The 20695-nt window shown below is 33.8% G+C and overlaps 1 protein-coding gene across 4 annotated transcripts; it reads left to right on the top strand.

Annotated features, from left to right (window-relative positions):
- The first annotated feature begins 7657 nt into the window (after positions 1 to 7657).
- Positions 7658 to 20397, top strand: LOC136982088 (NLR family CARD domain-containing protein 4-like). 4 transcript variants are annotated; one of them, XM_067278509.1, is made up of 6 exons: positions 10338 to 10354; positions 15175 to 15229; positions 15338 to 15414; positions 15792 to 15843; positions 16377 to 16505; positions 18524 to 20397. In XM_067278509.1, the coding sequence occupies exons 3-6, from the start codon at positions 15340 to 15342 to the stop codon at positions 20356 to 20358; spliced, it is 2091 nt and encodes a 696-aa protein (XP_067134610.1). In that variant the 5' UTR covers positions 10338 to 10354; positions 15175 to 15229; positions 15338 to 15339; the 3' UTR covers positions 20359 to 20397. The 4 variants fall into 4 exon arrangements, with proteins under 4 accessions (XP_067134613.1, XP_067134610.1, XP_067134611.1 ...); XM_067278510.1 differs by lacking the exons at positions 10338 to 10354; positions 15175 to 15229 and having other exon boundaries at positions 15321 to 15414; XM_067278512.1 differs by lacking the exons at positions 10338 to 10354; positions 15175 to 15229; positions 15338 to 15414; positions 15792 to 15843; positions 16377 to 16505 and adding exons at positions 7658 to 7695; positions 8223 to 8351.
- Positions 20398 to 20695: the final 298 nt, after the last annotated feature.

The following is a 20695-nucleotide window of genomic DNA, read 5'->3' as shown; positions in this document are numbered from 1 at the left end:
TACATGTCTTCCAACACTCTACAAATTATTGACATCCTGTATTGCAAACAAAATATACAAACACGTTGAAGAACACAATATTCTAACAGAACAGCAAAAAGGTTGTCGTAGAAACCACAGGGGATGCAAAGAACAGTTACTCATAGATTCAGTCATTCTACGGCAAGCACACAAACAACACAGAAACATACACATGGCATATATAGACTACAGAAAAGCATTCGACAGTGTTCCACACAGTTGGCTGCTACATATTCTACACATGTACAAAATACATCCATCACTCATTGCATTCTTTCAAAACACTATGCAGCACTGGAGAACAACACTACATCTCAGGGTTAGTAACACTTCCATACAAACAAACCAAATTTTTATTAGGCGAGGAATATTTCAAGGAGATTCCTTGAGTCCTCTCTGGTTCTGCTTAGCCCTGAACCCATTATCCAACATGTTAAACAACACGCAATATGGTTACAATATCAGACACGAAAAAACAACACAGTTTACACTGTCACATCTCATGTACATGGATGACATAAAACTTTATGCATCCACACAAAAACAACTTCATCAACTCCTACAAATCACACATTCATACACCAAGGACATACAAATGGAATTTGGCCTAGATAAATGCAAAACAGTTCACATAGAAAAAGGAATCCTGAAGAAAGAAGATTTTGCACTTGGAAATGGAGACGTTATTGAATCCATGGAAGAGGGCGAGTTCTACAAGTATTTAGGATTCCAACAGGCCAAACTAACAGAACATACACAAATAAAGCAAAGATTAATTAAAGAATACCAAAGTAGGTTAAATGCTATTCTCAGAACACAATTAAATGCAAAACACACAGTTAAAGCAATAAACACATATGTCATTCCAGTACTCACATATTCTTTTGGAGTTATACATTGGACTCACACTGATCTTGAGCAACTCCAAAGGAAAACAAGAACAACACTTACTAAGCATAAACAACATCATCCTAAATCCGCCACAGAAAGATTAACCCTTCCACGTAAAGATGGCGGACGTGGCCTGATCGACATAGTTAACTTTCACTACAAACAAATACAGTCACTGCGAGAGTTTTTCTACAAAAAACAAGAAACATCACAATTACATAAAGCAGTAACTCTAGCAGACTCGAATAACACACCATTAAACTTACACTCACATCATATGGACACAACACAACATATAAAAAGCATAGACACCATTAAGCAATCGTGGGCTCGAAAGGCACTCCATGGCAGGCATCCTTACGATCTGGCCCAGGATTTTGTTGACAAAACTGCGTCAAACAGCTGGTTAGCTCGGGGATGCCTCTTTGGGGAGACGGAAGGATTCATGATTGCCATACAGGATCAGGTCATAAATACTAAAAACTACAGAAAACACATACTCAAAGATGCAACACTCACAAATGACACATGCAGAAAATGTCACATCATGCCAGAAACTATACAACACATCACCTCTGGTTGCAAGCTCTTGGCACAGACAGATTATTTACACAGACATAACCAAGTAGCAAATATAATACACCAAGAGCTTGCAAAGAAACACAAATTAGCAGACATCCACGAACCATACTACAAATACATTCCACAGACAGTATTGGAAAACAACACGCACAAAATGTACTACGACAGAGCCATAATCACAGATAAAACAATTTACCACAACAGACCAGACATCACACTCATTGACAAACACAATAAAATCACATACATTATAGACATATCCATTCCAAACACTCACAATATACAAAACGCATGCACTGAAAAAATTAGCAAGTACACAGAACTCGCCCAGGAAATAAGGCATCTGTGGAGGATGGATAAGGTGCTTATTGTACCTGTTGTTCTCTCCTCTACAGGTGTCATACCACACACACTACACAAAAGCCTGGGCACATTAGAATTGAATAGAAACACATACATCACACTACAGAAGGCCACTATATTGAATACATGTCATATTGTGAGAAAATTCCTGAATACAGACACACACACTGACACACTTCTTTAATTTCTGTTTTGGTTACTATGCCTTGACTTTGGTCCGGCATAGTACTTAGCCACCGGTGTTAACCGAGTATATCTAACTTAACCCAACAAAATAATAATAATAAATTGCTCTCCCGTGGTCACCACCTGGTCGTGGTGGGAAAGCCCAGTAGTTTTACTGATCCATAGGGCAATGCAGGCTGGAGCGCAAGCTCCTGGTAGGGACACCCATGCCAGTAAGGTATATGGGGAGAAATGAAGCTAAGAGTGACCACATCCACATTCTGTGGAGATATTTATTATGGTAATAACCAGATCAAAGTGTGATACCGGCTCGGACGTCGCCGGGTTAACAAGGTCCGCGTTTGTAGGTTAGGCAGAGACTCACGTTCGAAAAATAGGCCACAGTCTCCCTTGGTTACCGGTGGCGAAAGCAGCACCGGCCCAAGCATGGCTACTGCAATGCCCTCAACAGATGTGAGGAACCAACCCAGCCTTGGTGTTTCTGTGGCAATGCATCCACAGACCACAAAGGCTGGAAAACTACTCCAACGGATGAAATGGACAGTAGAAATGAACGAGTTTATCATCCGTAGTTACTACACCATCACAAAACTCGAAACAAACATGACAGCATACAGACAACAACTACACCATAGATTCACACCACAGTATCCTCATCTCACTGTCACCGAACAAAGGGTTGTTGATCAAAAAAAAACAATTATACACAACAACCTTATTCCACAAACAACACTTGAACTTATCAAACAACAGGTTGCTGATCAAATACATCAACAGCCAGAAACATCTAACATTAATGAAGATCATGTAACCTGTCAGGATAATCCAGCAACAAGCATTGATAATAACACACATACAACAATTACCACTAATGATACTACAGACACTTCCTCATCCATCACTGATAACATAGACATGGATTTAGTTAATACGCTCTCACTTATATTTCAGGAAACATTCATTAAATATACAGGCACAGATCCCACACAAAAACCACGAATACCAAAAATCAACACGTCAAAGGAAGTAGGAAAAACACTAAATTATGTAAACACTCACTTACTACCACACTACATTCATTCAATTTCTACACTCGCAGACATTCATACATTAGTTTATGCTGGAGCAGTCACAGTAGTGACACACCATGGACTGAAAGTACAATCACAGACAAATACACAGAAAACACAATTCTATCACAAGCCTGCCTGGCAGAGAAAAATAGAAACACAAATAAATGACATTAGACAGCAATTAGGCAGGCTGACACAATACACTAAAAACAACATAACACCCAAATTAAGGAAACAGCTCAAAAACATTTCCAAGAAAATAAAAACACACACAAAACATGAACATCACAGACACACACATCACAGAATACATTGATACACTGAAACAAAAACTTGCTGCCAAAGCATGTGGACTCAAACGATACAAAACATGTACACTACGAAAACAACAAAATAAATTATTTACAAACAATGAAAAACTCTTTTACAGACAAATTAATAACAAAGCAAACACTGATACACAGCACAGTGGCACACCAACAGAAGAAGAACTCACAACATATTGCTTCTCTTTGTCAGTGCTGTCACGCACAATGCTGATGCAGACTGGATCGAGGAGGAGAACAGAAACTTGCACAACATACCAACTATGCCCTGTGCTGAAATAAACATACATGATTTCCAATACACTGTTAACAGAACACACAACTGGAAGACACCTGGTGTAGACAACATTTACAATTTCTGGTACAAAAAGTTCACATCACTGCACCAGGAACTAGCTGAACACCTAACACACATCATCATCAATCCACAAGACATGCCAAATTTTCTTACTCAGGGCATCACCTACATGAAACCAAAAACAACAATACCACAGACCCCATACAATACAGACCAATTACATGTCTTCCAACACTCTACAAATTATTGACATCCTATATCGCAAACAAAATATACAAACATGTTGAAGACACAATTGTCATTCTTAGGGAACAACAAAAAGATTGCCGTAGAAACCACAGGGGATGCAAAGAACAGTTACTCATAGATTCAGTGATTCTACGGCAAGCACACAAACAACACAGAAACATACACATGGCATATATAGACTACAGAAAAGCATTCGACAGTGTTCCACACAGTTGGCTGCTACATATTCTACACATGTACAAAATACATCCATCACTCATTGCATTCTTTCAAAACACTATGCAGCACTGGAAAACAACACTACATCTCAGGGTTAGTAACACTTCCATACAAACAAACCAAATTATTATTAGACGAGGAATTTTTCAAGGAGATTCCTTGAGTCCTCTCTAGTTCTGCTTAGCCCTGAACCCATTATCCAACACGTTAAACAACACGCAATATGGTTACAATATCAGACATGAAAAAACAACACAGTTTACACTGTCACATCTCATGTACTGTACATGGATGACATAATACTTTATGCATCCACACAAAAACAACTTCATCAACTCTTACAAATCACACATTCATACACCAAGAACATACAAATGGAGTTTGGCCTAGATAAATGCAAAACATCTCACATAGAAAACGCAATCCTGAAGAAAGAAGATTTTGCACTTGGAAATGGAGATGTTATTGAATCGATGGAAGAAGGCTTTTTACACGATATTATTGTGTTTTAGACCTGTCGGTCCGTCATCAGCAGGTTTACGTCCAACAACGTGTAAAAGAAAATTATGAATTTCCGACAATAAAACAAAATAAATTTTGATATACAGTACCTAAAAATTAAAAAGTTGTAAGTTAAGATTTCAAACAGGATCAGTCCTATCATATTTCCAAGATTCCTGTATATAATAACAATAAATATAAGTTACTCTATTAGCCTAAAGGATGGTTTAAACATTTTTAATTTTACATATCGCAATCCTAATATTACTTGAACGATTATCGTATTACGAGATTATTTCCCTTATATGTCTCCACCCCTCATTCCCTCTGTCGATGATCGTGTTCCATGATCGGTGGATTTCTCTTCCTATATTGTTGTTTATTCTGTTCTTTTCTTGTTTGTAGAAATGTTGATATGATTGCTTTTAAAATTATTTTTTTTCGTTTTTCTTTATTTTTACAGTACTCAAAACTATTTCAAATTCTTTTGTATTGCAGTGTTCTGCTACTGCTGAATTTGCATAATTATTTTCTGATGTGTGAATTATATAATGTAAGCGATTTTGTATCGGTACAAGAAATTAAACTCTATTAATTTATATTCATTCACGCAGAAATTGTACACGGGGTGTCAAATTAACTCGAACGAGTGAGCAATGCGAAGGCCCAAAATTTCTGATATATTCGATTGCTTTATCACGTTTAATGCGTGATTACGCATCCAATTTTTACAAACTTGATTGAAGTGATGTCTCAACGATTAAAAAAAGAATTTATGCAGTGGCTTAAGCTAATGACACGTGTGAACTGTTAAAGAAAGCCAAGGCCGGATTTACCAATCCAGGGGCCTTGGGCACAAATTCGGTGGGGGCCCCCTTTAAGAGTAGGCAAATTTGATGATTTAGAAAATTTACACAAAATATTGTACTTTCAACTAGATTTCAACTAGGAACTTGTAAATTTCATTTAAAAATAAGGTTACTGTAAACATACATATATTTTATTGTGTAAAACTAATTATTTTAATTTAATTGAAAAATACCTTTGTAAAATTTTTTCCCGAAATGTTTCATAAGTTTTTCCCGGGTTTGGTTTTCTTTGCCTGTGGCCCTCATGATTAGGCCACACTAGGCTGTCGCAGTAATAGGAAAAAAAATTATGTTTAAACACAGTTTTGTGGGGGCCCCTATTTTGTGGGGGCCCTAGGCACAGGCCCCAAATGTCCTTATGTAAATCCGGCCCTGAAGAAAGCATAATCATACCATATTCTCGTGCAGGTCTAATTGCGTCTAAATTTTTGACGTGTGTGGTAAGGTCTTCTAGGATAAGAAGACCTTGCTTTTTCTCGCATTTTTCCAGTCTAATTCATTTTATAAAATGCTCTATTCCACGAACAATGTGTTCCACTATCATATAGTGTCGGAACCGGTATATTTAGTGTTAGGCTGGTCTTCTGTTATCAGTTCATTTGTATTTTGTTTCTATTGAAAATCAACATTGGCAGTTTGAATTCTCCCGCAGCATTCATAAAACAAATACAAGTTGTATTGACCGCGTTTCTTTATGCAGCGAGAGTTTAGCGAAATAACGTCACGAGCCAGTTTTAGTGTGTTTGCTGTAAAGCGCTTCTTGAGCGCTGCAAAAAGAAATGCAGCCATTCGTACCGCGCTATCCACTTGTTACCGCACCAACTTCATGTTTATCTTTTCGTGCCAACACTTTACATCGCTTATGGACTGTACTAAAGCAAGTCTCATCTACGTCATATATTTGACTTGCTGTGAATTCTTCTTCGTTAAATATGAATATGTCGTTGACATAGGAATCCATAATAATTTTTTTGTTGAATCCTGTAAGTGCCATAGATTTAGATTCGCGAGCTTTTAACGAAATCTCAAGATGATTTTTTATAATTTTGTAGTATCATTTTTATCCAACTTGCTATTATTCTTTATTGAAACGGTGTGAAACGGTCTGTTTATCTATAGAAGATAAACAGACAATAATAGTATGGTATTTAAACTATATGTTTATCGATAGAGAAGAATTCGGCTACTTAAATGTCTTTCACCTGAAGACCCGAACGAATAGCGTTGTATTCAAGTGTTATATATAAGGTAAATATCTTATATATTTACTATAAGAACGTATTTATAATAAAATTTAAGTAAAACGATAATTAAATTTGAATTAAAGAAATGGCAGAAGCAGTAGCTCCGAGTGAGGAGAAGAGTGTCGTCGTTTCTCCAGTTAATTACGAAGTTGCTGAAGTAAGTCGGTAAATTGGATTTCATTTTAATTTAAATTATACATAATTATTTTGTGACTCAACTGTTATTTTGGAATGACTTTACGATTGTATTTAATTTTGTGTAAAAAACTGAAATATGAAACTTCGTAGCCGTAAAATTTCAAAATGCTGCTAATTAAGTGTTGACATACATCTAATATCAATTGTTTATCTGGTAAATTAACTGTTACGGTGTTACGCGTGTTGAGAGGTTACTCAAGTAAATTCTTAGCTGGAACTTTCAGTAAGAATTTACGTGTTATCGACTGTTAAATGATCAGAATAAATTTCGTTATGACAACGAGGATTGCAGTTAATCTGTTTCTGACGTAAAAGTTTAAATATAAAACAGGAAACTTTCTGAAAAGTTAGTTTATTTTCATTTAAGTTCACAATGAAAATAGAAAGAAATAACAATAATTATAGTTAAGTTTTCTTCGTAGTATATAAATTGATTGCCACCACACTAGAATAATCAAGTGATGAGGAATACTTTCAGACAATCGTTCTCAAATGGAGTACCCTCAAAACGTTATAGTTGTGCAATAATACGAAATACAGTTTATGTTCCTAATTTAGCTTTCTATAAACTGTACTGTAGACTAGTTTAAAAGTTGTAATAAATATATATAATTTAATTACAGGTAAATATTGGAATGAGTCAAATTGAAAATATGTGTAAGGAACTTATAAACGGTAAATGCTTTTGTATATCTTACTGTATAAATTAGACCGTAAAGATCATATAATACAAGATATTCTGCAAAATTCCATTATTTGGGTTTATGTCTTTTTTATGAGTTTTATATAACGCCATTAAGATCCTCTAGTTGCATGTTTACAGAATAAAAAAGTATGTTTAATGCTTAAATTTTGATGCATAAGAAAAACTAATTATTTTAATTATTTACGAATAAGTTTGCTATAGTTAAAATAAAAAAAATATATATTATTTTCAATGTTTAATCGCATGACTAAAAGAATGGAAAATAGGAGGACCGCGAAAAATTGTCTTATATATTAAAAAGCAATAATTTACTGTGATTAAATTATTGTCTTCTAAACAGAGATTATCAAGGACGTGTGGAAGTTTTTCAGCCTAAAAATTAGTTATATTAAATTGATTTACACACACAATTTTTATTATCATTTAACTGTTATTTAATAACGATGTACAATTATAATTTGGTAAAAAGTAATATTGAATTCCCTATTAATTTTAGTAGAGAATGATAACCAGTCTCCACCGATGCTGTACAAGTGTAAAAATGTTCACACTGGACCAAAATTCAAAATTGATTTCGATGGATCGAAAGCAAGTTCCACGAAGAAAGAAGATGAAGAAAGAGATGGTAAGTCCTTGATTTAGTCCTTTTACAAATTAACTTTGAATTATCAGTGTTCACTTATGTAAAGAACATGCGTTAAAATTCTTTTATTCGGATTGTACAGTAGATCGAGTTATTGAAAAAATATCCATTGTGAATTATCTATATTTATTGGTTATTTATTGTAAGTTAAAAATTGTAATTATTTAGTTGGGTCTTAGTTTTTCTTAAGAAAAATACTAAAGATACGACAGGAACTGCTAAATTTCCGTAAGCTTGATAAACCCGTTTGGCACAATGCTCGGGAATTTCGACAAAGTAGGAACAAAAAGAACTAAATTTTAATTCTAACATTTCACCCATTTGGGTGAATTATTTAAATATTAAATATTCAATTTAAATGCAACTATTTCATCACTTACACTCAGTGGCGTGCCGTGACATTTGATGATAGGGAAGCTGTGTTTCTGTAAGAAGCCGACTTACAGAGGCAATCAATTAATTGCGCGTCAGGGCCCGTTCGTATTCGTTTGTTCGATAAGCCAGTAAAAACCGTATACTTCTTTAAATGTATTTTTAATAGATTATCTGACGTACTTAATAAATAAGAAAGTTCAATATAATTACCTCCGTTATTAGATTCAATAAATTTCCTACGCCCTCTAAATGCCAATTCTCGCTTTGAGAAAAAACATATAACATCTATTAATCGTAATTATCTCGTTATAATTTTCAATATTTATTTTATATTGTCTACCAATGTTATTCTAATGTCTACTTATTTTATATTGTCTGCTAATGTCTATTCTATTTTGATTTCCAAATTGCTTCAATTTTACGAAAGAATCGTCATTCGTCATAAATTTTATCGTCAAAATGTCGAAATTTTTTTGTTGGCGTATTTATATTTAATTTAAGCATCGGTCTTTCTCTTTTAATAATGTTTTCTTTTTCATTATATGGTCTTGAGACAAAACTTTTTTAGAATAAATTTTTGAATCACTAGCCACGATATACGGACTAAAATAAAAATTATCAGAAAAACTTATTTGGTAAAACAAAATGTGTGACGAGTATACATACCTAGTACAAAAAATTCTTCAATTGTACGAATATACTTTTAGAGAAACTTATAATTAAATATAACTTTGTGAAGAAACGTACATAAAAATAACAAAATATTCTTTACTTTTTAAATCTTAAAACAATCCACTTAGTGAAATAGCTCCCTACGAATGGCTAATGAATGAAATCAGAGACGGTCCGAGGTAGGTGTGTACGCGTGCCAAATCCCGAGGGTGCCGATACCGGTCAATGTCAAATGCCTCTTTTGTCGCATCACTAGTATATTTCAAAGGACGCGACAGGGTTGTTGTAGATTTTAAACGTCCGGCAGGGTCCGACTTTATGACGATTTACTCGTTATTAGCATTTACAATTTTTTTTTATAAAACTCATTTATCAAAATTAAGCTTTTTGCTATTCGATAATAATTGAAAATATTAAAATCTATTACTTACGTAGTCCTTACCCTGGCAAAGCCGAACGAGTTTTACTAATTAATGTACTTATGGGGGCCAGTAAAATTTTTCCACTCTGCCACTGGTCATAAACATATTAAGAAATTGTCTGAATTCTTGTATTATAAAGTAAGAATTACATAGTAACAAAAAAAAAAAAAAATAAAAATATTTAATTCATTAGCCTAAATACATTACAAAAATAACGATTATTTTATTCATAAATTATTAAAAACAAGAAAACATTCCCTAAAGTATTATTACATTATTGTTTACACTCATTTGACTATGAAATCAATACACAAAATCAAAATTTCAGCACGCTTACAGCTTATTTACTGTTATTAAGTTATATTTTTGTAAAATTTTAATAATAGATGGCAGCAGTTAACAGTAAAACCTGTCAAGGTTACGGTTTCCTTTTAGAATTACGTAAAACTATCTGTGTAGTTTGCCTGCAGTTACTACGGTTAGATCGAGATGGCCAACTGCGAGTTTGACAAAAAGGTAATAATTAATGCAGGTATATATTTCTAGTCACTATATTTTAAGAGTAATGTCACAGATAATCGAGTAACTACTATTATTAAAAATACTTCTCATTGTCCAATCGAAGATACTCTCAGTATTGTAAAGTGAGGTCACTAAAGTTAGTGATGACGCGACGCATTCACGTGCTACTCGAGTACAGTGACACAGGCATTTCGTACGCCATGTTTATCGATTGTGTGAGATGTTAACACAAAACTGGGATTTACTTCACTTTAAAAAAGTAAGATATTTTTTAAAATCAACTCATTTAACAAATATTAAAACTCACGTTGTAACTCACTCTTGGCAATTTATGTGATTTTTAATCCATATAATCTACAATGCGATAATCTAATTCCAGCTATTTATAATGCTCGATCTTTCACTATAAATAACATAAACAAGTAATTAATAAGCTTTCCGCAGAAAAAAGTATTGCGCGATTATATGAAATATTCTATACTTTCGTAATGAATTATATTAAAAGTCTTCCTATTGTGTGCGATTATTCGAAATTGCTGCTGCTCGTAATGTATGGCGTAGAGTTGTGAGAAAGAATATTAAATGCCATAACTAACCATATTTTTTTAATCGATTTAACAAACTTTATCGTCGCCGAGAATAATAGAAATAAACGAGTGGATTAAAAGATTTGTCAGTAAGATGGAGATTACTTGGAGCATTTTATTAAATAACTAGTAGCCCGGGACGCCCCCTAGTGGGCGTTTTAGCAGTATTACAAATTTCTATGAGGCATGTTTAATGCACTTAATATATGAAAGTTGTGCGCGCTTAATTTTTAAAAGTTTGATGCACTTAATCTATATATATAACCCATTCAACAGGTGTCCGTCCGTCCGTTCGTGCCATGAAAAGTTTCTATTATTATATTAAAATATTAGCTTAACTATTTCACTTGTCGTTTTATCGTAGCGGTTCAAATCTATCAGGTTTTTCGTTATTCGCCCCCTAGTGAACATTACAGGCATTCCGTGACAGTAATAAATTCCTATTACAAATATACTGAATTATTTATATTGTTATATTGACCAAATAATAATGTATTGGCCAAATGAAGAATAATAATTTATATTGTTAATTTAAATAATAATTAAAATTGTTAATTTAATTTGAATGTTTGAAATATGACATACGATAGGGGCGCCTCTAGTGTCGGTTATCAAACGGTTACGGGACGGACGGACGGAAGGAAGGACGGACACCTGTTGAATGGGTTATATATATAGATTAGAGGAATATTTATACGGGATAAATTGGGAGTAGAACGTGTAGAGGGTTAGACAGAAGCTTATCATAAAAAATGGTTATAACAAATCTCCCAATTTATTTTTTATTACAGACCAAAGGTGGACGAGACAAAAGTTGTGGGTCGAACGGAGATATGTTGGAAATTGGGTGATAAGAGAAAGGACGTGAGATCCTAAGAATGGATTGTTTCATTACGATAATGAGGACGATATTTTTTTACTTGTACAGTAACTATGATGCAGTTGTCCAACAGACTTGTTATATACAGAATTCGTGTGGCAGATGAATAAAGATGAGAGAGAATAAGTATTTAGAAAAAATAATTAACTGATGTATTCCGTGGTTTATACTATTTGTTTGCCGTTCCCATCAGTTCCTTTTATATACAAAAGTAAGCATTTTCGAATTTTAGGTGGATTTTGCTTAAATTTGTAAACTTTCTTTATTTGAAATTCTTGTAATAAGGAAGTTCTTATTACAAAAAGCATTTCTAAGTATTTTGAGTAGCAATGCTACCGGAGGTGTTTAAAGCAGAGTTGTCCGGGTCCCGCTTCCGCTTCAGACAAAAATTCAAATTTTTAGTGTAGTTATTCGAGATAAACAGTATTCAAACTATTTAATTTTATAAATTCATTTATAATCGGTTTCTATTGCTGTATATAAGCTCAAACGATAAAATGGTCTTTTGATTACATAGTAATATGCAATTTCATCGTTATTCTTAAATATATTAAAGTATAATTAACATATAGCTTACATTTCTTGTACAACAGATATAAATTTTGTCTTGTACAAACTTCCATGCTCAGGGAAGACCCTCGGCATCTCTGGTGTTAATGCATCTTTCTTCAAGTTTGCTCCTGTAAATTTCCATTTTTTCGGCAGTTTTCGCTAAAGTTGGAGAGTGTACTTGCTGGACGATCCTTTTTCGCTTTCGAAGGCCAAACTTATAAACAAAACAAAAGAGTTCCGATTTAAAGCCCAATTTCGGGGCTTCTCTGCGAGCTGGTGGTTAGAAACGTTGAAGAAAAAGTGGTGCGTAGCTTCAGAAATGACATTATATACTACGAGAGATATGTAGATGATATCATTTTAATATGGAGAAGTAATCGGGAAATTAGTAATTTTATAGAAAGAACTAACGATAATGAAGATGGCCTCAACCTGAAGCTAGAGCAGGAAAGTTCCCTAAGGATATATTTCTTGGATATTAATATCATCTTTATGAAAGGGCATCTGTCCACCAGCGTGTTCACTAAACCAACACATAGCCAACTCTACATCCCTGCAAAGTCCAATGACCCGTATCGTTATAAATTGGCGGCCTTCCGTGACTTGGTTAGAAGGGCTTTCCTATACTGCGACAATGTTATAGACCGGGTTAAAGTTTACCTAGGGAACTCCAATGGCCGCGCTTCCGGTAATCTCGACGGTAGGTGATGTTCGAAATTCGGTGTAGGTGGCGCAATTTTTAAATAACGTTATCGTATGCAAATTTTTTGTTTTTCGTGACGGCTCGACTGCTGCGAGTGGTTTTTTTTTCACCAGTTAAACAATTTTGAAGAGAAAATGCTACTTTCTGCTATTTTTAATAGTAAATAGGTAAGTTTTTATTCTGTCTACTTTTCGTGATGCAACGTGCAGCAAATTTAATAATTCTATCGTATTCGTAATTGTTGTAAGAAGTTTTTTGTTTTTGGTGACAAAATGGAAACTGCATACATTAATTCTGAAAATTTTTGGATTAATTGCACCTCCGGTCGTTTCTTTAGATTAATGTACTCTGGTTTCGATGATTTGGCAATAGATAAGAAAATACCTAGTGTTGTGAAATTTGCAATATTCTCGAATTTGCAACATGTAGAAGAGGTATGCGACAAATGTGGGAAACGTAGTAAATTAATGTATAGAGCAGATAAAAACTCTGTATCGATGCGATGTAATGTTTGCAAGACGAATTATTCAGCTTTCCAAGGAACCTTTAAAGGGAAATGTGGTCGTTTGTCGTGGGAGAGTATTTTGTCATTTATCTGGCACCTACTGTGTTTAGAGTGTTCGCTAACTGTTGCTGCTGGAGCTTCGGGAATCTCCAAAAAAACAGCAGTCGACTGGGCAAACTTTTTACGTTTTGTTATGATGGTTTCCATTAATAACCTATGTACTTTTAAGATTGGCGGGATAAATGAAGTTGTGGAAATAGACGAAACAGCAATTGCAAAGAGAAAATACGAGAAAGGTAGAAAATTGAAGGGGACGAGGTGGGTTGTAGGAGGTGTGTGCAGAGAAGGGTCCGGAATCGAGCCGAAATGAAAAGAACCGGAGTCCGTTCCAGCTGCTACACAAAGCGACGAGTGTAAGAAGGGGGAAAAAAGTAAGGCACATTCGTGTGGTAAAACTAAAAAACGTGTAAAAATATCAAGTAAAAAGAGAAACATCAGCGATAGGGATCGCAAATCAAGGAAAAGCGAGAAGAAACGGAAAGGAAATGTATGACAGAGCGTCAAACACGTGAGTAACAGTTTGTTTTATATTTCATAGCTAGCTGAACTTGCAAAATAATCTTAAAACATTTATTTTTTACTAATGTAATTATTATTTTTTCAAAAAATTATACTACTAACTAATTTGCATAATTTTTTGAACGTAGTACGCGTGCGTAGTACAGCAAACAAAATGGCGACCGGAAGTGCGGCCATTGGGGTTCCCTAGGTAAACTTTAACCCAAAAGGATTATGCGGATAGCAGAAACCTTAGTATATAAGAGAAGCATTATTGCTGGTATCGTTAGACAATTTGAGAGGAACGACAAAATGTCTCTAGTGCACAAAGTTTACATTCAACAAATGTTTAGGAGGCGTCATGAAGGAAATTGTGGGCATTAAAAATTCAACCTTGGTCTTGAAAAGAGCTCCGAATTTGTTCAAAATTCTAATAAATGATAAAGGGGTTATTAAAAAAGAAATTAAAGCAGGAGTATATAGGATCCCCTAAGAGAACCAACAGTTAGGAATAAAAAAGGAATACATATGAGTTACAACAAGAAACGTCCGGGTAAGGATCAGACAACATAAATATGATGTTAGAAAAGGATCTAATACAACGGTATTGGTACAAATGGCTCAAGCCCAAAGATCCGTGGTTCGGTGGGAGGAGGCGGAGATCGTCCAACAAGTACACTCTCCAACTTTAGCGAAAACTGCCGAAAATATGGAAATTTACAGGAGCAAACTTGAAGAAGGTTGCATTAACGCCGGAGTTGCGGAGGGTCTTCCCTCAGCATGGAAGTTTGCCATTAAAAAACATACAAGTAGCACATGAACTGAAGTTTGATCCGTAATCGCTTTAAGAAAATTAGTAACTACTATTTGGTTTTGGTAGATTGTATTGATGTTTAGCCAATGTAGTATGTTATTTTATTTTTACACTTACGTACCATTTATGTTTTAATTTTTATTATAATTAGTTCAGTTGTTAACGGTTTTTGGTATTATTGAATTTTATACGTGATGTTCCATTTATAATATTAGATCTTGCATAGGAAGACCTGCATGCGTAGCATTGTAATCAGGTTTTATATATAAGGTAAGTATTTATATGTTTAATTTAAAATCATTATTTTTAATAAAAATTGGAGTAAAACGTGTGAAATATTTAAAATCTTATAAGTAAGTTATTAAATTTGAATTATAGAAATGGCAGAAGCAGAAGTTTCGAATGAGGAGAAGAGTGTCGTCGTTTGTCCAGTTAATTACAAACAAGCTGCAAATGTAAGTCGGTAAAACGCATTTTATTTTACTCTATAGACAATTGTTTTGGGAGGTAATTATTACTTCATAATGAGTGAAAGATTGTTAAATCTCGTGCAAAAAAAACTGAAACAAGTAGCTTTGCTATTTAACTTAACAATGGCAATAATAAAAACAAATAACTATGGTTAAATTTAATATTTCTTCATGCATTATGACTAACGAGTAGCTGTTACAATAGAACAGTGAAGTACTTTCAGATACTCGTACTCAAACGAAGTGTTCTCATAATGTTATAGTGCTGCATTAATATAAAATACACTTTTTATTCTTAATTTAACTTTCTTTAAATATTTCTGTAGACTAAAGACTGCAATTAATATATTATTTAATTACAGGAAATGGATGGAGTGGGGAAAAATGAAAGTATGTTAAAGGAACTTCTAAACGGTAAATGCTTTTGTTTCTCTCTTTGAACAGACTGTAAAGATATTCTTCAAAATTTATTTACTTTTTAGTTTTTCTTCTTTCTGAGTTTTCTGAGTCCATGAAAACCGGATGACGTAAACTACGCGTATTATAAATTACATAAAGTAGATTTATAGAATAAAAAGAGTATTTTAAATGCTTAAACTTTACTGTATGTTAACAATTTCGTACTTTAGTTTCTTACGAACAAATTTGTAACGCTTTTCATAGAAATAAGTGATTATTTTAAAATTTTTAGTTGAGATCGGGAACAAAAATAAAGAAATGTAAACAGAAAAATTCAAAAAAAGTGTGCTAAATATTAAAAATTAATAATAATTTACTGCCAGTAAATTGCTATCTTTTATTAATAATTGTTTATTTGAATAATTATCTTACGCATAAACATTTTTTAAATTGTATGCATCAACTTTCATTATGATTTAATTCCTGTTTAGTTATACTTAAAAAAGTAATCTAATACAAAATTATATTCAATTGGACATTAATTTCAGTGGAGAATTGTAATCAATATCCGACGATGCTCAAGAACTGTACACAAGTTCACGTTGGACCGAAAATAGAAATTCATTCTGAAAACCCAAATGCAAGTTGCTTAAAGTCAGAAGATAAAGAAAGGAATGGTAAGTGCTTGTGTTAATAATAAACATACAAAGGGAACCTCGTTGTAATTTTAATTTCTGTCTTCTTTTGTGCCGAAAATCGATATCTTTAATTAATTTATCATATTAATTAAATAATTATTAGTTAATCATATTATAACATTACGTGAAATTCTAAATTATATAAAGTATGTTATATAATTATGGAGAGGTGATGACGTCAAAGTACGTGACCTGTTCAGCGAATTACCGTGATAATGCATTTGTACTTCTATGCCCCGGTCTGTATTTATCGCTTGGGCCGTGTGCATGGCTATTTTTTGTTTCTATAGAGAAACTCTTACGGTACCTGAAACTTATTATTGTTTTATTTTATATCTGCTCAGTATTCCACAAATGTATTACTGTAATACATAATTATTTCTTTACTGAGACTTTCGTTAAGTTTCTACATATTTTTCAAAACTTTACCTAAATAGTCATGTATGTCAGTGTTTTTCAACCGCTGGTACACGAACCAGTATCTCTCCGCAGAAAATATGTTTGCTCAATTGATTACGGGAGACATTTAAATAGTAATGTGCAGTTAGTGTACATACTTTGTACGTACAATAAATTCAAATAATCTATATATATATAATCGAGACGAGTTGATAATAATAATAATAATAATAATAATAATAATCAACGCAGAGCCCAAACGGTTAGGGGTTGAAAGTTGAACTTTGGTACACAGTTAGCGTACGTCACGAGAACGCACACTAAGAAGGGGTTTTTCGAAATTTCTCCCCACGGGGGGAGAGAGGACAGAATTAAGGCTTAACACTTCCATCAACAATGGAAGTGTTAAGTAACAATGAAAGTCTTAAGTAACAATGGAAATGTTAAGTAGCAATGGAAGTGTCAACAATGGAAGTGTTACGTAACAATGGAAGTGTTCAGAGAAAGCGACGTGCAAGTCGCAGATGCAGTTTTTTTTTCGTTTTTGCGGGAAATCGAACATATTTTTAGACCTATCTAAAAATTCTGTAATTAGTCTGGAAGCAGGGAGGACCCAATTCTTGCATTCTGTGAAAACGGGTAAAGTTGACTGTAACGTAATAATCTTAATATTCGCTAAAACGGTTAGGAGTTGAAAGTTGAAATTCGGTACACAGTTAGGGTACCAAATTTAAGTACCAAAGTGTTAAGTAACAATGGAAATGTTAGGTAACAATGGAGAACAAGAGAAAGCGACGTGCAAAATTTACGGGCGCTGCAAAAAAAAAGAAAAAGAGTAATATGTTAGAACACATTCGATTTTCAAATTTAAACAGATTAGTTCGGTTTTTCTCGACCTTTCTTCTTTAAAACATTCAATGAAAATCGAACAATATTAGAACATTCGATTTTCAAATTCGACCTTTCTTTAGAAATACTTAGTTCGTTGATGAAATTACTCTTTCTCTTTTGTGACTATAACGTAATAATCTTAATCTTCGCTATCGTTACTTTTGCCCGAGCAACGCCGGGCCTACCTGCTAGTAACTTATAAGCTAAGTAAATAAGCATAATTCACAGTCACGCATTTTTACTGGTCAGCGATAAAAGTAAGATTAAAAATAAACACTAATATACATCATAGAACTAAGAGAAATAGAGGTAATTTATCATAAACAGGGAAAAAGTTTCTATGTACAGTTGTCCCTTGATAGTCCGACGTTTTGTAATCCGACATGCTTAGTAGTCCGACGCACCTCCTGTTTAGGTCACCGTAGTCCCCGTCCCCGTTACGTGTCTGCTTGCACAGAAGCATGTCGCGACATAAATTTCTCCACCCAATTAGTTAACCGAAATGAGTGTTAATTTCCATATTAACCTAGGCAGCATTTTACTCATAAAATGTAAGAATATTGTAGGCTAATGCTAGCAAAACAATGCCAAATATGTAATCACTTTCGGTAATCCGACACCCTTTTTTCCCATACCTGTTTGATTATCAAGGGAAAACTGTAATTAAAATTAACACGGCGTTTGATTATGATGTTTTTTATTTATAGAAATGTTCGACAATTGCTGCCAGAAGATGAAGAACAAATATATGACTTACTTTTCCTACATGCGATCTTTTTTCTGGGAAGGAAAGAGAAACGATTTTCCACTTAAGGATTACTTTGTAGAATTAACTGTAGAGAAAACAGATTTATTTGGTAACAAAAGCGGGGGGAAAATAAGTCTGAATGAGATATTTGCTATACAACAAGATGGACACCAAACTATTTTAGTGACAGGAGATCCCGGTTATGGTAAATCTACTTTATGCAAGAAAATTGCCTACGACTGGGCATCCACCGATTATCTGCGACACTTTGAATTAACTTTTCTTGTAATTTTAAGGGAATTAGGTGATAAAAGTGTAACAGATGTATTACTCGATAATATTCACGAGTTAACTGATAAAAATTGGAAACTGCAAGATAAAAAATTGAACGTTTTGGTGATTTTGGACGGGTTAGATGAGATTGTAGAAAAATCTAAAATTACAAAATTTATAAGAGAGGAATCTTTCGCTATTTCTCGAACAATGACTATTTTGGTAACGAGTCGACCTCAAGCAGCGGAAGACATCAGAGAGGACATGAAGATGAGGATTTCGATAAAAGGATTCTCTCTAGAATATCAAGAAAAATATATTCAATTAATGTTTAGAAAAGATGAGAGGAAATCGAACGAACTCATTTCTGAACTGACAAAAAATGACTTTTACAGAGAAACAGCAGAATGTCCTCTGATGCTGCACATGTTGTGTTGCCTTCATCGGAATGGAGAAATGGTAGAGCTTGAAACTATGGCTGATTTGTACATCAGGATATTTACTCTAATAACTGAACGTTACGTGAGGAAAACTAATCAGAAAGGTAAATTTAAGAGAGGAAAATATTTTGTGGGAGAAAATTTGCTAATGAAATTAATAAGATTAATCCAGTATGGAAACTGTGTCACATCACAAGATTTGGTGTGTTTATTTCCGAATGAATATGAACACAATTTCATCACTGGACTGGACATTCTTACACTGGATTCCTTTTCTGAATACAATAATATCATTCGATACAGTTTTGTACATCGGACATTTGAAGAATTTCTTTCAGCTTTATCTAGGTATATCGGTCATACTAAATTTTCATATCATATTCCTAATATGGAGTTGTTATTTTTAATGGGACTTTATAAGGATGAACCTTTACCCAAAAAGTTTTTAAGATATGTAGACAAACAAATTTTCATTCCTGAATTCATGCTCCGCGCTCACAAACAAATCAAACTGAAAAGAAATTGGGAAAAATTTTGTTCTCATTCAATAGTGGTATTTCATTATTGGAAATTGCTGATTTATTATCAAGAGCTATTTAACTTGTATGAATTCAAAGAATTGTACTTATATTTTTACGAGACCAAAGGAACGCGAAGGGATTACAAAGAAAGCTTTTCAAACAACTGGAGTCATACGAATAATTTTAAGATTTATCTCGTCCTCTCACTCGAAGGAATGTTTTCGGATAATTTATACGATATCAGAGAATCTGCCTCACGCATTATCGATTTCCTTCAAGTAATGAACGTAATTAACGTAGCCATTCATTTTGTTGGCGTAAGATATCTTTCGGGTGATTATTTCGATAGGTTCACCAATGTAAAATACAATATGAATTCGTCTGACATTCAGAAATTGTTAAATATAAGTGAAGAGGAGAAGTTGGTTGCATTGGAGAGTTTCGACGGCGAAGATGTTCGTAATAGTTGCATCCTTTCATTGGAGCAATACGAAACTTTACGTGATCACATCTTATTTCAGTCTGCCAGTAAACAGAATTTAAAATGTGCAATAATGTAGAATTGTTTGAAAATATATATTTGGGTTTTAAGAAAACAATCGTGTAAACTCTATTTATGAAATTACACGTATTGAAATGGATGAAATGAAATGTTAAACGTTGTGAGTCGCCGGTTAAAACATTTTTGTGAGATTATAAGGCTAGGAACACACATGCGTAAAATTTGGCGTAAAATCTGACATAAAACAGAAAACGTAAAAGTTTTTCTGAAATTTTGTCTGAAACGGAACTGAAAACAGAATAGAGTGTGTCTTTACTTTTTACGCCAGAAAAGTTTTATGTCAAAATTCCTCCAATAAAGAGAAGTATTTTCTGTGACGTCAAAGTAGACACGTG

Source organism: Centruroides vittatus, unplaced genomic scaffold (genome assembly GCF_030686945.1).
Source record: "Centruroides vittatus isolate TY-2023 unplaced genomic scaffold, ASM3068694v2 contig_806, whole genome shotgun sequence".
Classification (NCBI taxonomy): domain Eukaryota; kingdom Metazoa; phylum Arthropoda; class Arachnida; order Scorpiones; family Buthidae; genus Centruroides; species Centruroides vittatus.
This window is presented reverse-complemented; position numbering and strand designations above follow the sequence as displayed.

Excerpts from the sequence above, each read along its gene's own strand:
- LOC136982088 (XM_067278509.1), top strand. The coding sequence starts at position 15,340 with ATGGCAGAAGCAGAAGTTTCGAATGAGGAGAAGAGTGTCGTCGTTTGT. Across the intron at positions 15,844-16,376 it reads GTTAAAGGAACTTCTAAACG|TGGAGAATTGTAATCAATAT; the intron begins GTAAATGCTTTT and ends CATTAATTTCAG. Across the intron at positions 16,506-18,523 it reads AGAAGATAAAGAAAGGAATG|AAATGTTCGACAATTGCTGC; the intron begins GTAAGTGCTTGT and ends TTTTATTTATAG.